The sequence below is a fragment of the Festucalex cinctus genome, chromosome 1 (assembly GCF_051991245.1).
Source record: "Festucalex cinctus isolate MCC-2025b chromosome 1, RoL_Fcin_1.0, whole genome shotgun sequence".
In the NCBI taxonomy this organism is placed as follows: domain Eukaryota; kingdom Metazoa; phylum Chordata; class Actinopteri; order Syngnathiformes; family Syngnathidae; genus Festucalex; species Festucalex cinctus.
The window spans coordinates 27,515,515-27,536,950 of record NC_135411.1 but is presented as its reverse complement, the minus strand read 5'-3'; the positions used below and the strand labels follow the sequence as shown (position 1 = coordinate 27,536,950).

At 39.8% G+C, this 21,436-nt stretch overlaps 2 protein-coding genes across 3 annotated transcripts in view; both read right to left on the bottom strand.

Annotated features, from left to right (window-relative positions):
- Nucleotides 1–758: 758 nt before the first annotated feature.
- Nucleotides 759–15,455, bottom strand: stat3 (signal transducer and activator of transcription 3 (acute-phase response factor)). Of its 2 annotated transcripts, XM_077527129.1 has the most exons (24): nt 15,252–15,455; nt 13,399–13,542; nt 11,784–12,027; nt 11,614–11,706; nt 10,331–10,412; nt 10,156–10,256; nt 9,935–10,086; nt 9,708–9,866; nt 9,517–9,609; nt 8,044–8,103; nt 7,925–7,954; nt 7,749–7,842; nt 7,616–7,663; nt 7,452–7,535; nt 7,089–7,187; nt 6,834–6,969; nt 6,069–6,121; nt 5,881–5,975; nt 5,658–5,797; nt 4,732–4,944; nt 4,610–4,652; nt 3,474–3,533; nt 2,645–2,748; nt 759–1,365 (listed from the first exon to the last, which is right to left on the bottom strand). In XM_077527129.1, exons 2-24 carry the CDS (start codon nt 13,524–13,526, stop codon nt 1,301–1,303), a joined length of 2,376 nt encoding a protein of 791 aa, XP_077383255.1. In that variant the 5' UTR covers nt 13,527–13,542; nt 15,252–15,455; the 3' UTR covers nt 759–1,300. The 2 variants fall into 2 exon arrangements, with proteins under 2 accessions (XP_077383255.1, XP_077383263.1); XM_077527137.1 differs by lacking the exon at nt 3,474–3,533.
- Nucleotides 15,456–19,041: 3,586 nt separating this feature from the next.
- cavin1a (caveolae associated protein 1a) overlaps nt 19,042–21,436 on the bottom strand; it is a 16,006-nt gene continuing 13,611 nt past the window's right edge. The window contains exon 3 of the mRNA XM_077527148.1: nt 19,042–20,092. Coding sequence (XP_077383274.1) covers nt 19,343–20,092 — 750 coding nt within the window. The 3' untranslated portion in view covers nt 19,042–19,342. The remainder of the gene's footprint in view (nt 20,093–21,436) is intronic.

Genomic DNA, 21,436 nt, shown 5'->3' with positions numbered 1-21,436 from the left:
GGCTTTTTTTTTTTTTTTAAATATGTAAGTGTACTGACGAGAAATGAAAAGACATTGAGGGGAATACTTCTCTGGTGTTGCTGTGACAGAATGAAAATGAAAATAGGAAGTTTCATTTTTATGTGTTTGTGTGTGCGTGCAATACAGGATGGCACCCAGACCTCCGCCAAGGCCTTACAATTCATTCATACAAGCCCTGTCATAGATGTTCAAATCGTGTCCGACTTTTCTCATTACATTACATTTATTTTGTTCCTGTAATCAGTGCATTTATGAAAGCAAAATATGTCGACATATTAGGTCATACTACACGTCTGTTTATCAATGGATAAGTTACCCATAAGAAAAGACTATGTATATCATAATTCTTTATAAATGCTTTTCAAAGCACTCAATGTCACTGTAGAAACTATTAAATAATTAAAAAAAAAAAATCACAGGCACAGCAAACAAATAAAACATTTAAAAAGTAGATAATATAGTGAATCATTGAATATAGTACAGTAGTAGGGAAAAAAGCAAAAAAAGATACACTTTGAATAGAAACAAATATAACAACGTGACAAATTGTCACTAAAATATGCTTCAAGGTCCTGTTAGTTGTCCCATTTATTTGATATTTTTTCCCAAGTATTTTTTTTCATTGAAATATACTTTGAACATAATATGATCCAGTGAGCTACCAAATTGAAACGTAACACAATGACACTTTTCCTTGTGTATTCATTTTCAATATTTTAACAATGAGACTCAGAGACTCAGGATGAATTTGTTTTTATTGCCTAAATATAATGAATAGTAACAATAACGTTTGCTTTTGTACAAGAAACAGTTGTCTAACATGGCAGTTGAGCTCCAAACAGTCATTTGAAAATAGATAGATTTTTAACACCACACATGGAAGGAGAAAATGAAGTCAGGCCAGATTCAGAGCAAATGTATTGAAAGCACAAGACACAAGAGTGACACCAAAATGGAAGTATGTACATGTTGTTTTATGGTGATTGAAAATGCATATGGTAAAAATGGCAACCACTACATTTGCATAATTACATTTGGCAGGGATAAAATGTGAGAAAGTTTTTTTTGTTTGTTTGTTTTTTTACAATGGCATAGCTTATACAATGAATCTCTCACAACACACACACATCCATCTCTAAACATATACTTAAAATTGATATCATATTATCATATTTGCACGTCACCGTTTGCGGAGACTGTAGAACGTTGAGGGTGATGGACACATCACAATTAATAGTGAAAGTGGGAACATCTTTTCGCCGCAAACGCTCCAAAAAACTCAAACCAAGTTGGTTGAGTTCACATGCATGGGAGAAGCTACATCCATGTCCAGAGTCAGAGATTCTGTGGAAGATAGCAGAAGATATGGATGATTAATTTTCATGCAGCAATTAACAGGTTCTATTTTTAGCCCTTTCTATATCAATTTAAAGGGGCATGACGCAACTTAAGACTCAAATTGGAGTGTTAAAATAACACCCGCACATGTTTTAAGAAATGTATAATGGACAGGAGGCACTATTGTGGCACAATGACTGTTGCCCCGTTTTCCTGTAAAGTTAAATAATGTTGGAGCGGTCGGGCCGGAAACTTTAACTTTGCTCTGAACATGACGTCATGCTCATGATCCTGGCCGTGTGCACGTCTCTGGCGTCCGGCTCCAGGTGGAGGAATGGAACCGTCACTTGCCGTTACCGCTCACTTCTCCGCCTGGGAGACCACTTGCGGCTTACATGATGTAAGCTTGTGTGACTGAATGCAAAAAAAAAAAAGAAAAAAAAAGAAAAAAAAAAAAAAAAGAAAGAAAAAAAAAACAAAAACATCGCTGGCGTCCATTCCGCATTTCGCCAGAGGGGTCGCAAATGTGCGAAAACTCTGAATCCTGCGTTATGGGCCTGTAAAGGCAATTATTATGGGAAATTTGATGGACGTAAGTGGCACCTCAAAACGAAACAAAGACAAGTAGTGCATTTATCCATGCCACTTAACTTTGTCAAAAGTCCGCCAAAAGGCATGTCGGTAGTCTAAACCCTTTAAAAAACTTTCTATTTGAATCCAATCAATATCAACACATGCAGACAGCATAAAACAATCCCCAAAGGCATATATTCTTTATCCTCTACAAAAATAACTTATATTACTGCAGCAAGGTTGCAACGGTCTTCGGATTAATCATCACATCTGCATGTAGATGTCTGTATAAATTATACTGCCCCCTAGTGGTCAAGGTGCACACACACAAGAAGCAGAAGCACAATAATTAAGCATCAAATCAGTAGAGTGTGTTGTTGTTGTTTTTCCCCATTAAAACCTGCTACAAAAAATGGTTTTGTTTTTGGGGAGGCTGTAACGAATCAATTGCATTTCCATTTAATATAATGGGGAAAGATCATTTGAGAACATGTTCACAGAACGAATTAAACTGCTAAGTCAGTTGTATTGCTATGAAAAATCTACTTTCTCTTAAAAAAATCCCTGGTATTGAGTTGAGTAAATAACTATATCCATCCAACTGAGTACAAATCTTTCTTTCTTTTCATTCTAAATGTGAACGTAAGATGCACCTAATCTTGTGGTGGCTGATTGGACTGTAGATGAATGTGTGTGCTTGTATGTAACTCACCCAGATGTCCTGGATTAGCCTCCGCTTCATTGGGCATCAGTGAGTCCAGAGTGCGCGGAGACAGTGAGAGTGAGAAAAGGTCGCTGGTGTTGCCCGAGTTTGTGCTGGCAAGAGAAAACAAACAAACATGACAACTCTGGCTTCACTAGACAGCCATGGAGACACACACATGCTGACACGCTATTGGGTTAGCTGATCGTGAGATGTCGTGTGGCTGTGTGGAAGCGCACACAGTTGCCGCCCTGTTTCACTGGGTTCTGTATAAAAATGGCCATGAATGAAATGGATAGCGTGACAAAGGGGGATGTAGTGAAATTTCACACTCACTTTTCCCAATTTGTTGTGGTGAAATCAATTGTTACTGTATGACAGCTATTTTAAATGTCGACCCATTAATATATTCCACCTCTGGGGGTAGTATCTGCGCCTTAATAGAGGCGGAATGACATCTGTGTGTAAGGGGCGTGATGTTGAACACTCACTTCTGCCTTCGTGTGGCAAAAAGGAATTTAACAAATTCCGCTTCACTGGGTTCTATATAAACGGCACTTAAATATTTGTATCAGAGCCGTAACAGTGTCAGGCATTATAAGGATGAATTTTCTGCACTTGCCACTCCTACTCGTCATCTTATTACCTGATATGCGAAATGTGTCGCTGTGTGAAAGCACACTGTTACAGAAATGTGTAGCACTTATCAAACGTTTCGGGCACAGCATTGTTTTAATATAGCATTGATGGGTGAGCTGACTACAGACATACGTTAAGTGAGGCACGCACACATACACACAAACAGTCCCTACATGCCCCGCCCCACCAAAGGGCCTACCCTGGGAATCCGTTCCCAAGCAGCTCACTGTCCGGAAAGTCCATGAACACGGAGGGGCACCTAAGGAGACAGGTCAGGCGTGTGTGGTCTTTTTTGCATGATGTGACTTTCAAACAGCAAATCCGTTTTTTAAGGACTCAACAGTGGAAACCAGCTGACAATTCATCTGTCTCTAACAGTTAACCAATGCGTTGCTTGTTGCTCACATTTGGCCCTGCTGACTAAATGAACTTTACCAACTTCTTTACGTACGCACAATCCATCCATGTTTCCATCTGTTTACATAGATAACGTTAACTACTGTCTATTCATTTTCACACACAAATGTTAGCATTCATCTGTAATGTTAACACCAGTTCGTCCACACGCACACACATGGAATTCAACTGTCTGTCCATTCACATATGCACATTCTGTAAATAAGGGTCCATCCACATACACACATCAACTGAACATCTGTCCATCTGCTGACAATTGACATATGCACGAAACGCAAACTGTCCAGTAAAACACGTGCAACGTAAACATCTGCCTATTCATTCTTGCACACATTGTAATACACATCATGTAAACATTTGTCTGTCCATTTATACACATATGCACACATGTCATTCAATTACACGCAATATAAACATCTGTCTGTTATCTTATAGATGCAATGCAAATCCGTCTGCACACTCACACACACACACACCTGGCTCTATTTTTGTAGACAGACACCTACAGATCCCAATTTTCGTATCAGCGCAAGACCCGCTGCGCTTGATGGCCAATTTGGTGGACTGGTCTCCTCCATTTTGATTAGCCTTGAAAAAAAATGAGCTGCGACTATTGCCACAGCGGAGCAACCCTGCCTCTTGCAGAACCACCGGTCTGCGCTCGTCTAACCAACCTCCGCACAGAGATGCACCACGTGCACTCACGATATATGCCAGTTAAGAAAATAGAGCCCATAATGTAAACCCCTCAGAGGGCCAGAGGATACGTTGACTCGATTAGTGACAGTAGCTTTGTTCTTATTTTCTTTTAACATGATTAATTCAAACAGTAAAAGGGAAGCAGAGACACATGGTAAAAATGTGGTGCCTTTGCAGGAATCTAAATATCGACTCCGAAGTCATAAAAGTCATACTCACGGGGTGACGCAGATGAACTTAGTCTTCAAGTATGGCTGAATGACTATGGAAGGAAAAAATGTTTAAATACAAATGAACAGTATGATAATTATTACACAATATGTGTACAAGCAGCGACGTACTACTACTGCTGGAGTCTCCCAACTCAGGTTCAGGAGTTCTGCAGTACTTCCCGAAGGCTTCCTCCTTGGGAATTTCAGGGTAGAGGTACACGAGGGGGGAAACCAGAATGTTGGTGGCATCCATGATTTTGTAGCCCATGATGATTTCAGCAAAGGACATGTTGTTGAGCTGCTGCTTGGTGTACGGCTCCACTGACTGGATCTGAGTCTTTCCTGCGAATGTAGAGGGTAGTTCGGCATCACAACACAGTACTTAGACAGTATCTCCAGTTGGATATCATCCATTGGTTATATTTTTTTATGTATTGGGCTCTGTTTTCGTAGACAAGCGTATGTGCGCTCGGCGTAAAAACGGGCGTATCTCAATTTTCGTGCCGGGCAAGTCTAATCTACCATGTTTGGGACAGTGTTGCGCCTCTCTGGGTATTCCAGCGGATAAGTGGTCCGGTGGTCTCCAATTTTCCATGCCTGTATAAACGCACCATGCGTGCACCAATCTCATCTCTTGGAGCCCAGCAGGTCAATTTGCTTCCTCAATGTCAAGACGTGTGTGCTGAGAAGCCTCGCCTCGCCTCGCCTCGCCTCGCCTCAACTCAACTCAACTCAACTCAACTCAACTCAACTCAACTTTATTTATGAAGCACTTTAAAACAAGCATTGCTGTATACAAAGTGCTGTATATGGCACCAAAAAGCACCGAAAACAATGCTCAGTCTCATGGTGAGCCAAAAGCCGAAGAATACAGATAGGTTTTAAGACGGGTTTTAAAAGTAGATAGGGAGACTCTCGGAAAAATACCAAAAGAAAGAAAACTCCACCCATGCGGACAGTTAGACTGCGCTTTTGGCTAGACTTGTGCTGCGCACGAAAATAGGCCCCATTATGTACAGTACATCCACCATAAAAATAAGCATGGCATGCCTCACCGTTGATGTCTTTCTCGACCCACGTGAATGTGATGCCACCCTCCTTGCTGCTCTCGCTGAAGCGCAGAAGAAATGTCCCTGGAGGTTTAGGGCTGAGAATGGCCCTCTCTCTCTCCTTGCTGATGAAGCCCATAATGTACCTGAAGGTCAAACAAGTACATATTTTGAAGTCTAAAAGGAGCAGAGGGTCTAAAAATGCCTACAACATCCACCACCTCCTTACCCCTCATTCCACAATGCCAGGATATACTTTTTGACCAGGTCGATGATGTTGTCCAGCCACACCCAGAAAGAAAAGCCTTTGCCGGCCATGTTCTCCTACAAGAAAATACATTAAAAAATCAGATCAGGTTAGCAAGACAGCTGCAACTAAGGAGTTCAACATGGTGGATTAAGGGCTAGCTGAGATACCTTACAGAACTTGGCCCATGTAAACTGACAGCCAGAGTAGTTGACAGATGGCCCTGAAGGCAAAATGGAACCATTATAGAGCACATTTACTGTACATATAACGATTTTCCATTCATCAAAGAAGTTCTGTTCATGGCCAACCCACAAAATTCTGCGATTTACAGAGACCATCTAAAAATATACATATACATATATATATATATATATATATATATATATATATATATATATACATACATATATATATATATATATATATATGAAAAAAAACTGTTTGAAGACTAAAAAATTGTAATCAGAACATCATTTATAGAAAATTCACACTAATGGAAAACAATGTTTTACAGATTAAAACATAAACCCCTCCCAGACACTTAAAACTTGAGTAAAAAATATATGTTTTACAGAAAAGTCTGTCATATGGTGTGATTGCGATATAATGAGGTTATATCGCAGATAGTTGGACTTGAGATAGATTTGTTTATTGCTGTGACCCTCTATTTTGTTGACATACTGCACTTGTATATCGTTGCACACTAGTTTGCGGAATCGGTCAGTAACAAACTTAAACACCATGCATCTTAAAAGAAAATGTGTTTGGAGTCCGTGCATATGCAATCATGCCTGATGGTGTTTTGACAATGCAGCAAGTTGCCAAGCTGCACAAGACATTTTGAAATGCTACAGCTACACAATCATTTCGAAAAAGAAAGCAAAAAAGCCCGTAATATATAAAACTGAGGACATGCTTTTCAACAGCCTCACCTAACAGTTTCTCGGCCAGTGTTGTGAGTTGCTCGATGGTCAGGCCTCGCTTGGTGGTGGACGAAAATTGCCAGCTGAGCACTTCAGCCACTTGGTCCCACGTCCCCACTGGTGGCTTGGTGAAGAAGTTCACATTCTGTACGAGGACACACAGCACTGTAACGCTTCATGTCAAATTCTCTTCCTTTCCTACCCTCCAATTTTATGGTATGTGTGGACGCTGTTCCCACAGTAGCACATAGGGTCTCATCCTACCTTTGGCTGGTCGGTGAGCATGTTGTACCACAAGATGGATGCCCAGGCGTTTGGCATCTGGCAGATGTTAGATATGACCACCACGGGCAGTGAATGCGTCTGCACAAAGTGTTAGAAATTGGGCCTCAACTCACTTTCAATGCAATTTTTTCTCTAATACAGTGAACTTCCGCTAATTCACATGTAGCTGAGTAGAAAACCAACGCTTTTGCTGTATGAATGTTGTTCCTTCTTACAAGTTTCTGTGTCTGCTTAGTGGCGCTTCCATTACTTGCTAATTTGGGTTTAGCGAGGATTTACTGGATGCACTTGGAAGTCACTGCCAACATCCCAGGTATCTTTGAAGTTCTCCATTTCACTTACCTCCAGATCAATCTTCAGGCCTTGATGATAGACTTCAGTCTCAAAGGTGATCAGATGGAGCTCCTCAGTGACAATAAGAGACGCCTAACAGAAAAGACATCTTCTGTAAGTACAAATTGTGGGGCTGGGATACAATTACATGGGGGTGTTGCCGCGGTGATTACATCACTGTTGGTGCGTCCACCGTTACCACACCGCTGCTCTCTCAGGGTCTGCAACAAACAGGAAGCCGGGGTTCCGCCGTGAGGAAGTGTGTTTTGTCAGGTGACGCGAGCAGAATCTGCCTCTGCAACTCACCAAATGTTTGAACTCTGCTGACAAGCTGCCGTTGTTGGACTCCTCCATGTTCATGACTTTGGTGTTTGTCCCGAGGATGTTGAACTTTCTGGACCTAAAACAAAAGCAAAAAGCAGGGAGTTGAGACTTTAAATAGCACATTGAAATGTCTGAGTGGAAGATTTTGGAAACCTTACCCTCTGATTGCAGCCACGTCCCCAGACTCTCTAAAAAATTGAAATCAGTTCTCTCATATTATTCAATGAGAAAGTTGATGTGCACATAATAAAATTAAATAAATTTGTGAAAAACTCACTTGTCAATGCAAACTTTTATTTTCAGCTGGTAATTGAGCTCTGGAAACTTCACAAGTAGCCTGGAGGAATCATTATGTTAAAAATTAGAACATCCTGCACTAGCTACGATGCTTCGCTACATAAGCAAAAGTATTGGGACATGTAACCTTGAAAATGGAAGGCAAGGCAAATCAAGGCTGTTTTATTTATATAGCACATATCACACAAAAGGTGACTCAGTGAGCTTTTCATAATTAAAAGTTTAACATTTAAAATCATTCACAAACAAAAGAGTTAAAGACATTTAAAAGCAAAGTAAAGCTTAGAAAAATGACGAAAAGAACATACAGTGCAAGAACAAGATTTTGGAGACTGATTTTAAAAATGCTGTATGGGACAAGAGAATAGGGTTTAATCTGCTTTTAAAAGTATTTACATATGGGGCTTACTTTAATTCTGTTGGTAGCTTGTTACATTTACTGAGCAGTGAACCTAACAGCTCAATGCTGCTTCATTGTGTTTGCTTTGAAAGCATGACTACGGTACAACATTTGGCAGCTACAAAGCATCTAGTCTTATGGTTAAACTTTCCAAAAAAATGAGTGGGCATTATTATTTGTTTGTCCATTTTATCTAGAACAGTGGTCCCCAACTAGTTTCTGGTCCACCAGAAATCTCGTGGACCACGTACCAAGTACACTGTAGGGATAGACCGATAATCGGCCCCGGCCGATTATCGGCGCCGATATTTGGCATTTTGACAAATATCGGCATCGGCCATGTTTTGAATCTGAAGGCCGATAAAGCTCACTGAGCAGGGGATACTTGCGAACGTAGCGAATTTGGGGCTTTCATCAGGATTTGTAAGATGTTCGCAGTCAGTTTTTATTTGTCGTAAACACATTTGGAACATATTCACACAATTTTTCACCGCAAAAATCTTTTTGAAACGTTTTTACGAACCCTAACAAAAACCCCAAATGAGCTACATTCACATGAATTTGTTACTCAGTGAGAAATTATATATAGTTTGAAAGAATTCCCCCCCCTCCCCATTTTACTGCAAATGAATATCGGCTTGAAATATCGGTTATCGGCCGACTTGACTACAAATAATCTGTATCGGTATCAGCCTTGAAAAAACCATATCGGTCTATCACTAAAGTACAGTGTTTGGGACCACTGATCTAGAACATAATAGGTAATTGATTTTGGACCTAAGAGAAAGGCCTGCAGGCTCACCATCTCATTTAGAGTTCATTTGAAAGTTATTTGGTGGGCTTCTTCCATAGAAAACCCATACAAGCATCCTTCTAAATATCATACTTCATGCACCGGCAAAAGAAAAAAAAGTCTTCCTAAAACTGTTTCCACAAATGTGGAAGCATGCAAATTAAAGGACTTATTCAACTCTTGATTTGACCAATCAATTGATGAAGAGATGTATCCCAAGACTTCATGTAAAATAAAGTGGAGCACATTCTCAGTCTTACCTGACTTTGTTTGTGAACTGTACGCCTGTTTTGATGACCAGTGGTCTGTCTGGGTGCATGGGCATACATGGCTGTCTTTCGACCACAAACGCACTGTTGAGTTACAATAACACACACATGTAACAACGGTAAAATTGAGTGGCATTTTGTGGATTCCATCAGCAAAATGTGTGTTCATCCTTCAGCAATACCTCTTCATGAGGTTTCTGAACAAGTCCACGATTTTCTCCTCGAGAGCGGGCCGGTGTTGGACGATGGGGTCTCCTTTGTAGGACACCTTCTGTTGAAGCTCTTCCAGCTTCTTGATCTGCTGCCGAATCTGGAGCTGCGACTCGGCCAAGGACGTGATCCTATAGTTGGGAAGTGTTGATTAGCTCAAAGCAGGCCATTTACCAAAATAATCAATTTAGATCGGTACCATGTTTCAAGGCGGTCTAGGCAGATGTTAGGTGGACCTCCGATGCAGGCAATTTGCTGCCGTCGCTTCCATTCGGCCAGTTCTTCGTCTGTCAGGTTCTTCTGTACGTAGTCCATTGCAGTCAGTAAGCCTCCCATCTCTGTCACAATTTGCTGCAAAAAAGTAACAATGTCAAGGGAACTGCAGTGGCTAATGTCGATAAGTGATTTGGGAACACCCACCCGCCTGAGCTGGTCGAGGGTACTCAGCATGTGCTCCAGCTGCGCCATTTTCTGCCTACTAGCTGCCGCCTGGCTGTTACCGTTCAGGTCCTGGTTTAGCTCTGCACACAAAATGAACAATTTAGATTTGCAAGTCACGTTTACTATGAAATCTCAAAAAGTGAGTACACAGTACCTCCTTGGCTTTTCAGTGTCTTGTAGTTGAAGTCAAAGTCATCCTGCAGGTTCTCCAGCATCTTCATCTTCTGTTCCATGTCCTGTAGGAAACAAGAGGAGATCTTAAATAATGACCTCCAATAGGGGTGTTAAAAAAAATCGATTCTGCAATATATCGCGATACTACATCGCGCAATTCTCGAATCGATTCAATAGGCGGCTGAATCGATTTTTAAACTTCCATTTTTAATGGAAAAAAATTCAACAAAACATCTTACTTTGGGTTAGGGTTCACACCTTAAGCATGGAAGAATGTTTTATGAACGTAACATTAAGCCTTAATATTTTATTTTAATGCTGTTCAAGCATGAAATAGATTACAACCTGTATAAGACTGAAGTTTCAGATAAATAAATAATACATTTTCATACAAATCTTACACTCTACAAGTTTACTTATTAGCATTTTCTAAATTTGAATGAAAAAAATCGCAACAATCGACTTATAAATTCGTATCGGGATTAATCGGTATCGAATCGAATCGTGACCTGTGAATCGTGTTACGAATCGAATCGTCAGGTACTAGGCAATTCACACCCCTAAGCTCCAATATAGCAAGAGTGAATTAATTGCTGGACATATCTCCCATATGTGTGCTTTACTAGTACTACGACTGGAGATCTTAATTTATTTTATTTTATCAATTAAAAAAATGACTCTATAAGTGTTTCTATAGATTAACTGCACACACGTTCATGCATTAATTTTTTTTTTCCACAGCTAATGAAAACAAAACATTCACAAGCTCACCAAATTAAAATCCTGTATCCCATAATAAACGATCAAAAATGATTTTAATGTAATAGCAATTAGGATTTGGGAAACAATTGACCTTCCTAAATTAATCGACTTGTATGATATATCTGTTTTACTTTTTTAACTGAACCACTGTGATAAATGAACTTTTCTACAATAATCTTAATTTATAAAGATGACAAATGCACATGACATTTGGCAGCCCTGACGAAGGCGGTCTGAACGCTCCTACTCAGCAAGAAGTGGGGTACACCCTGGTATGGTCGCCAGCCAATCGCAGAACACATACGGACAAGCAACCATTCATCATATTTGCAGCGCTGGACAATTCAAAGTCTGAAATTAATATGCATGCTTTGGTAGGAACCCAAGTAACAGGAAGACTGGAGCTGAGATTCAAACCCTGAACCTCAGAACTGCAATGTGCAGGTGCAAACCACGAGGGCGCCACACTGTGAAAATACATCAATATATGTCAAAACAAACCTGCACTCGTTTCCTGACGTCTTGGAGGTTGTGTTCCAGAATCTGCTGCTTCTCCGTCACCACCGTCCCTGTGGCCTGAGCGGCCTGTCCATCCTGAGAGAAACACGTTGAAGCTACATCATAAAATCATTCATACCATTAAAACTGATAAATGTGTGTCCTTTTTGGACCTGCGCAGCAGCCGTGGCCGTCTGTAGCAGCCGTTGCTCCTCCCACAAGCAGCGGGCCACGATTCGGGCGATTTCCATGGGCTTCTCCAGGTACTTGCTCTGCAGGTGCTGCTTGATCCGCCGCAGGTTGTGCTGATAGAGGACATTGTTCTCCTGTAGGAAGCGGCTGTACTGCTGGTCTATCTCTCCAAGGAGATTATGGAACACCAGAGTGGCGTGAGACTCTTTGTTAGCGGCAAAAGTCCTTTCAGGGTAACAAAAAAGAAAGAAAGGAAAAAAAATGATTGATGAGTAAAAGTAAAAGTCAAAGTGTCAGCATTTACTGTACATAAGACAGGTGGCATGGGTATGTACAGCCTGACAATATTATACGTTGTCTAAGACATTAAAGTAAAAAAACAAACAAACAAACAAACAAACAAACAACAACAAAAAAACGGGTTTTAGTTTTTTATGCTTTATTCAATTTATTTTGCTTTATTCATTTTTTTTTATAATGCTTTTATTTAATTCAAAAAATCCAAAAGTATTTAAATTGCTGATTCTTTAAACAATGCAACATAACCCTCTACCAGCATTTTAGCCAGGTTTAACTAGATTTTATGGATTCTAACAACTTCTTCTGCAGTTTACTCCTGAATGCATGCCATCCGAGGTAAATTATGCTGTAACAAGATGACTTAGAAGTTGAATGAATGGCATTAAAAATCAGTATTTCATGGCTGAAAGTGAAACACAAATTAAATTGTTCCTCAGTACTATGTAGTGAGCTTCTGGGGCAAAATTGGTCGTTGTCTGGCTACTCTAATATGCTGGTTGCTAAGGACAAGTGAAGGATTGTTGTAAAAAACAAACAAACAAACAAAAACAAACAAACAATGCTTCATTTTTTAAATTTTCATCACTGACACTAACTCATTGTGCTTGCATATTGGTGTGTGTGTGTGTGTGTTTTTTTCTTCACGACTCCCAGGTATACTTAAAGGCCATTGGTTCAAGTGAAGAATTATTTACATCAACATGAAATAATCAGGTCATACGAAGTCACTCGATGTAGTTTCTATTAAGTCAAATATTTTAGATGTAATATCTGGACATCATTTATTTTAGTTTAAGCGGGGTAAAACGTTTAACAGTGTAGATGTGCATGTTTTTTTTTTTCATTCCACTAAAATAGCATCTATTTGTCTAGCTAATTTAATCCTTAATTCCTTCAATTTTCCCCCAAATGCTGCTTTTCTAGTTTGTTTTACTGTATCTTAGCATGCTTGTAGTTTGTAAATATTCAGTAAATAGTGCTTTTGTATTCGACCTTTCATAAAGCATGAATACATCATTCACAACCATTACTAAAAGCAATACTAACCTGAATAGGCAATCATCATAACAATTACGACTGTCATGACATTGCTGATGTTCCTGTTAAGGTGTCACAAAGGAGGAAGAAGGAAAAAAAACAAAAAAAACCCTTCAAATAAAAACTTTCTCGTTTATCGGCAGGACGTGGTTATGGCCGTGCAGGAAGTGTTTCATAAATAACAAAGCTAATTGTTTACCGGAAAACGGATCATGCCACTTCACGCCCGTTCTCGTACCAGTTTAACTTCTCACTCACCAGTCCTGACTCTCAATCCAGGGTGCGAGGAACTGCCGCAGCTCCATGGGGAAGCTGTCACTGTACAGGTGGTACAGCTGCTCCAGATACCTGGTCTCCAGCTGCTGCAACTGGTTCCATTGGGCCATCTTGACCGGGACAAACCTATAAATATCAAAAGAAATACAGCCATATGCTTTCAGGATGCTCACTTCCTCTATTCTAAAGCGAACAGCTGCTGTGTCACTAATAAACAACAGATGGCAGTTTCTGTCGCCTGTATGTTCGAAAGCTACAGATTGGATTGAAATTACATTAGTGCAGTTGTAACCTGAGACTTTAGAGATGGTTTCATTGATTATCAATTAGTTGCAAGAGGCAGGTTCTATCCACCAGCAGGTTTTACAGCATGCTACAGCATTCCCAGGAGGGATCAACAAAAGCTTTTCCCTTATGACCATATTTAATAACCATTTTCTATTCTGTAACCGAGGCTACTTCATACTAAAGAATATTACAGAGTCCACAGACAACTGTATTTAGACTTATCAAAACACTTTTGCTTGTGAACAGATATGAACACACACCCAAACACACACACAAAAGGTGCTGTGTGATTTCAGTGAGTCTTGGTGTGAGTGTCTGGATGAGAGCTGACAGCAGCTTCTGCACGAGTGTCCTCCTGACTGTCTATTACTGTTAATAAGTGTTCAATAAATGGCAGGAACGTAACTGTGGGTAGTGCTATAAAGAAATGCGGCTATACTGTAACACATTAAAACATTCCCTTAAAAATGCAGTCGATGGACAGCTAATCATCAAATTAACACTGTAAAGTTTTAATTTTATGAGAATAATGCGGTAATAGAAGTGGTTTGGATAATGGCTGGATGGCTGGATGGATGGATGGATGGATGGATGGATGGATGGATGGATTACAATAATGCTGTCATTGTAAGAGAATAAAATTATCATTTTACGAGGCTTACGTTGTAATTTTAAGAAAATAGAACCAGAACTGCCACAGTCAGAGCAGGAGGAAAAACTTGTGGAGTGGAAAACAGTGCTCAGGATGTCCTTCTAACCAAGAGGGCAAAAACAAAACAAAACAAAAAAAACATAATTGATGTCAAAGTTTGGAATGCTATGCTTTACTAAGTTCAAACTAATGCAAAAATGACTACAAAGCTGAGATTTGTAGTGATAAATTTGCTGGCACGCAGTACACATTTCAACCCTGATAAGTAGAGGATGTAGGCTGTCGTAGTTACTGAGAAAATAGACTGTCCCAGAAGAAAGCAGAACAAAAAGTACAGTAACAGTAACATGTGGACTGACATTGACATAATAAAAGTGCTATTTTGCTGTCAAATACATTGGATGCAGTGGCAGCGTTAAAACATTGAGCATTTGCAAGTGAAACACTGCTTTGTTGCTTCGACTGGTAACTAGTGTGTGCTTTATGTAAGCAGGCCAGTGCAAGGCAGGTCTCGGCCATGTTGTCCTGCAGCAGGGATGGAGATGGGCGTGACTAAACAACGGATCGAGACTATTTACTGTATATCTCAACAATAATCTATTAAAACAACAATTGTTGACGTGAACATGCTTGAAACAACGATTTACAGTCTTAATTTAAGTGACTGGGGGCTAGCACGGCCATTTTGGGCTAACTTTTAGTTTGGCAATTAAACTTATGTAACCTTAATATATTTTGCCAGCGTAAATATTTATTAGCTGAACACTGTGTAAATAAGATAAATAACGACTCCTTTATTATTATTTATTTATTTACAGTAGGAAAAACGTCGCCCATAGACAATAATATTGTATATCGACTCAATCAAAATAACAGGTATATTACGGGTGCTTACCTGACTTGTAATAAACCTTGCTCCTTCAGGAAGTTCCTAGCGATAATCCTGCCAGCTCTCACTACTTTTTACACACACAAAAACGTGTCTGTAAAACGATAGAGACGCAGAAAACTGTAACAAGTTATCCACCCACGTAGTCGAGGTCTCGCTTCTGAAGCCCTGTATACATTGCGGCGTTTCCAGCCAAACAAACTCCATTATCTGCTTAACTGACAGCTCTGTCCGTCAATAGTTGCTAAACTTCAAGCAATGTAGCCAATCATAATGTAGATTATCCACAGGAAAGGCGGGATTTCGATGCTGTGGTGTTCACTAGTCGCGTTTCACTGCTGTCGCAACTGCGCTGTTCCACTAAGAAAAGCCTCCCTCTGAGTCACCGTTGAAAAGCGTCCAACATCCGAGGGAGTGAGAACAGAACGACGCAACAGCCAGTCTGGAAGTCATCTGAATTACCGGCAGTGATGACGTCACCAACGCTATTGCTGTACATTTTTCGACCCCTCAGACAGGAGAAATTAACATTAAATATGGATTAAAGTATTAAAATTACAATTGGTTTATTAGCACAGGGCAATATTGCTGAAATTGAATACATAAACAAGTTATGTGTGGAAATACACACAATATAATAGCAGATACAAATGTATGTATATATCATTTAAACATTTAATAATATTTAAAATGATAATAATAAAATGTGTATATAAAAACATCTAATAGCTTACATTCATTTGATTTTAAACAGCAAATCTAAGTGTTGCATTATATATATATATATATATATATATATATATATATATATATATATATATATATATATATATATATATATATATATATATATATATATATATATATATATATATATATATATATCGTGGTGGGGTGGGGGGCGCTGGAGCCTATCTCAGCTGGCTACGGGCAGTAGGCTGGACTGGACTATACATATATATATATATATATATAATGTTTTTCTTTTGAGAATAACACATATTCTATAGTTGAGAACAAAGGCAAAAAAACAAGAAAGAAAAATATGCAAGCTTTATTTTTCAAATGTAATTTTTCATATTTCACCAGGAGTGGATAACACCCACCCCAGACCGCCATGCACTCAAAAAAAAAGAGTATTTAGAGAACAGTACTTACAGCATTTTGTGGATATCCTTAATGCTTAATTTTATGTGTAAATCAGTGCTTGATTCACAAAACAATGCCATCCACACATAAGCAACTGATTATTTCAATATCTTAATGCATTCAAACTACATAATGAGACCTTTTCTGATCCTACTGTATTTCTATTTAATGCTGCAATTAAATCGCTGTAGGGTGTATTGCAGATAGTCGTTCTCATTACAATAACACAAGCACTAGCCTACATACATACTTCATTTCTTCTGGTTCTCAGTTCTGTTCTCCGCTCTGCACGCTCGAAGGGAGAATTCATCTTAATTGAATTCTGCAGTTCATTGCTTGGATGAGCTACGTAGTGGGCTTGTGAACAACCGCTGCACGTCAAGGTTTGATGATCAAGGTCACACACAACGTTCTCTAGGGATAGAAAATGCATGCTGTGTGAATGTATGTGTATGGAAAAGTGGACACCGGAATATTGCTCACAATAATTACACAACACTTATGGAAACCTTGCGCGGGTCCTCACAACCGCTTTCTTTTAAATGTAACCTACAATTCAATGCAATTAGGGACAGACTGTTTTGTCAATGTTTAAATCTACAATTTGGACATACACAAGTTTGCACACTGTAGAAAGGATAATACCTTCTTATAAGTAGGTACGTGTATGATGAGCATTAAATGGAACATGGTACTGTATGTAAAATCAACTTTTTAATAGTTCGGTTGTCTGGCAACCCATCAAGTAATACTTGAAATTTGTCCAGAAGCAAGCTGTTCAGTACCTTCGCCAAATGTTATGTAACATTGGGGCAAATTTAGCTACATAATAATTATGTGTTTCTCTGCCCATGGTAGCTAGGCTAGGTGAAGATCCAGACCACTTTCAAATGCTGGTGTATTAAATATTATCATTCAGAAGCACCCACATCCCCCACATATGTGATGCCTCTATCAGGTCAAATTCAAAATGTAAGCAGAGTTGCATTGAGGATTCTTTTGGATCCCCTGATGATTATGCTAGCTACTGATGAGCAGTACATACTTGATTGCTAGTTGACGTTGCTAATGTGGTGGCAGGGTAAATGCATGGCAATGTGGCCATGCGCCGCATGAAAACGGTGTTGTGTACTATTGCTGTGTACACAAGTTTCTGATTAACCTGTAGCAGTTCCAGTGGACTTTACTTGACATTTTTCTGCATTGGAGCAGAAGCATCGCTGTGCTTGGGAGATTTCAAATGTGTTTTTGCAAAATATATCTGGTCTTGTATGTTTTTCTTTGTAAGAAAACCTTCAGGCAAGGTTTCTTGCCACCCTAACCCAAGCCCAGGCATATGAAGATGGAAGACTGCTGTCACATGTCAACAAGTCAGTACTTGCCAGAAATTCATGCAGCTCATTCAATGTTGCTGTCAGCCTTCCTCAACATTATCATTATTTATTTATTTTATTGTATTCATTTTATTTTATTAATTTATTAATGTATTTGTTTTTTGGGGTGGGGGCGCATTTTTCCATTGATTTGGGGTTTTGGGTATTATTACTCTTGTGCCATATTATCTCTATATGATAATTATCTTTACTGTGTTGTATGGCACAATAGCGTGGAAATTACTTTTGATCTTATTCTTGACCTACCTTTACCTTTGAATACCTTGAATACTTTTGATACCTTTGAACAATGAAAAGTTGAAAACCCTCTGATGTCGCCGAAGCTCTCTGTCGCCTATGATAATAATAATAATAATAATAATAATAATAATAATAATAATAATAATAATAATAATAATGCATGAGATTGGGCTATAAGATAGATGTGACTACAAAAATGTCAGGTATAGCCTACTCGAAGGTCTGCACTTTATTGTGATTGGTTCATTCTGGACATAGCGATATACTCAGTAATGAGAGTTGTGCACATTTATACAACATTACTATCTCTTATTTTTTTAACTTCCTCTTTTAAAAGAATTTTATTTTTTTGAGTTGTACAGATTTATGTCATTAATGTTTTTAAACAAGTTATCTTATTTTTGTTCTCATGTTGATATAATTCAAACCTGGCATTGGAACAGGGGTGTGTAGACTTTTTATATCCACACTGCACTCTCCCTCGTACAACACTGGCATGGAAACAGGAGTTCAGAACATCCAAAGTGTAACTATGCCATTACAACTGTCACTTAACTTTGCTAAAAACAAACATGATTTATTCAAATGCCCATCCATAATGTGATGTTATTATTGTTACATTATTGTGTTTTGTATTGTGTGAGAATCCATACAACAGGGGCGCCCAACTTCAGTCCTTGAGAGCCCCTATTCAGATTGTTTTCCATGTTTCTCTCCACCAACACACCTGATTCATGATCAGGATCGTTATCAGGCTTCTGCAAAGCTTGCTGATTATCTGATCATTAGATTCAGCTGTGTTGAAGTTGGGAGACATGGAAAACAGGCTGGATAGGGGCTCTCAAGGCCGGACTTGGGCACCACCACCTTACAATGTAATGGTAACTTTTTTTTCCCCCTCTCTTGACTACAGGAGCACCCCGAGACCTACCCCAAAACTTTCCAGACGACTTTCCGTTACCCTCGTGACTCACGTATGCATGCCATACCTGGCAAATAAAGTACTATACATCACAACAGAAAATAATATTTATACCTTTTTTGTCTTCCTAGTTGGCACTCCATTCATAAAATTGACAAGCAAAAAGCACAAACCGGTCCTGTGTAAAAAGATGTAGCCTATTAGTCTGTTAACATTGCTTAGTTTTCCATTAAATGTGGAAAAGTGAGGTGAGTATGAAAAGCTTTTGGATATATATAAAAAAAAAAAAGAAGAATGGAACAGATGTGAATATTTTCATCGAGTCCTCGTGGCTACTGATGTTTCCTCAAGGAGAATCCGTGTTTCCTCTGCCTTTTTTCGGGATAAACTCTCTAGTCATGTTGGGTCTTCTCTAGGTGGTCCGCCTCTACCCTGACCAGTTGAGGGTCCTTCAGCTTGGGCTCCATCTCCGGGCTGTCTACGCTAACCAGCTCCCCCTCATCCACGTGCACGCCCAGGCCGTTCTCCTCGCCCTCGGGCAGGCCACCCGCCTCTGTCTCCTTGGTCATCGCGGCGGGGTCCACCTCTTCCGCGCCCTCGCGAATCTTCTTGACGTAGAAGGTGAAGGGGGGCACGCGGTAGACGCTGGTCTTGGAGCGGGCGTAGACGGCGTGGTCGGGCGTGAGGGATTTCTTCATCTTCTCCTTCGAGCTTTTCATCTTGACTCGGCGTTCCACGTTGGGGGTCATGCGGGTACCCAATTTGTTCATCTTCTTCTCTAGGCTGTGCTTGGTCTTCTCCAGGTTGTCGCGGGTTTTCTTCCTGGTCTTCTCCAGGTTCTCACGGGTCCTCTGCTTGGTCTTCTCCAGGTTCTCCTTGGTCTTCAGCTTGGTTTTCTCCATCTTCTCCTTGGAGAAAGCCTTCTTGATGCTGTCCACTTGCCTCTTGGTGGAACGCTGCAGGCGTTTGGTTCGGGACTCCTCCACAATCTCCTCGATCTCTACCTCCTCGTCCGAGTTGAGGTTGGCCGGCTGGCCCTCACCTTCGCCGCCCTCCTCGGGTATCTGCTGGAGACCCTCCACCGTCCCATCCTCAGCAACCACCTCTGCCGGCTTGGGTGTCTTTGCGGACTTCTTTTGGTCCTGAAAAGATGGAATAGGACAAAAGAAAATAATTGCAGAAGAGCTTCAATTGATTAGAATAATTTGATATGTGCTAAAATGCAAAACCTATGACTAATATTGAAGTATATATAATGACTGTGGTGTTCATTTAATTATCATGCTGAAAGAGTAATTCACCTCTGGATGAGGACTGGAATTGAAAGCTTCTGACTCATTCTCATGAAAAGTTCATGGGTTACAAAAAGCAATTGTGCCATCCAGTGGCTGCACGTTGCATTGGCTGGCTCTATAGATGCAGCATTACTATACCAAAATTGAGGTTGATGTGGTTGGTATCTATCGAAAGCCACATCTAAACAATATCTCTAAAGCCCCACGGCTGAGAAGAAGAAACTAATTTCATTCTGCAACTACTTAGTCAGACTCAGAGAAGTGCGTGTTCATTTCCTGATTTTTTTCATCTCCCAACAATACTTATACTGCACAGTCGAAAAGCTCTAACCTTCATTTCCAAACAATAGTTAACACAAATAGCCTAACCCTGACCATTCATGTAACAGTCCAGCGACAGAATGTATATCAACCCATTGAAGTCATGCACCATGCTTCTTTGAGAGTATCCTCATTATCATCTTCTTCTTCTTTTGCATGGAAGCATGGAACACCAAATTAATCTTTGTCAGACATTGAGTTGAAGTAATCATATAAAACAAGTTTCTGTAATCTTAGATGGGGAAAAAAACATTTTTAACCTTACAAGAAAAAAATAATTTATTTTGAAGTTTGTGGGTTTGTCATTATATTTTGTCATTTAAATGACCCCTTACATAAAAATACTTGCCAAAAAAGCCTAGCACATGCTATTTCCTAAAATAGGGGTTTTTACAAATGTGTTTTATATTGGTCACAGTAATGTGTAACTGACTGCAATAGTGTCTCATCATTTCAGGCTATGTTTGTGAGATGACAACAAAACAGCATTTTTGTAAATATGTGTATGTTTTTAACATAAGTGTGCATGTTGTGACTGAAGGGTGTCATTTTGCAAACAGTGTTACAAAACAATTTAGTGTGGTTTTGAATAATTGTGGCAATATTTTGAAAAAAGGAGCCCTGTTTTCGAAATTGTGGGTAAACACTGTCTGACTCGTCAAAGTCAAGACAGCAGCGAGATGAAAGAAAAGGCCCATGTCAAACAAAGACATATGATCCAGTCATAAAAATGGACATTCCCTCCCTGTGGAGTGGAGTGCACTGGGTCGGGGTGGTGCAATTCTGTCTGTGCGGGTTTATTCTGGGCTGGCCTTTTCCTCTCCCTAGATTCCAACTGACATTCTCTGGCCACCCGCCAAGCCGGTGCTC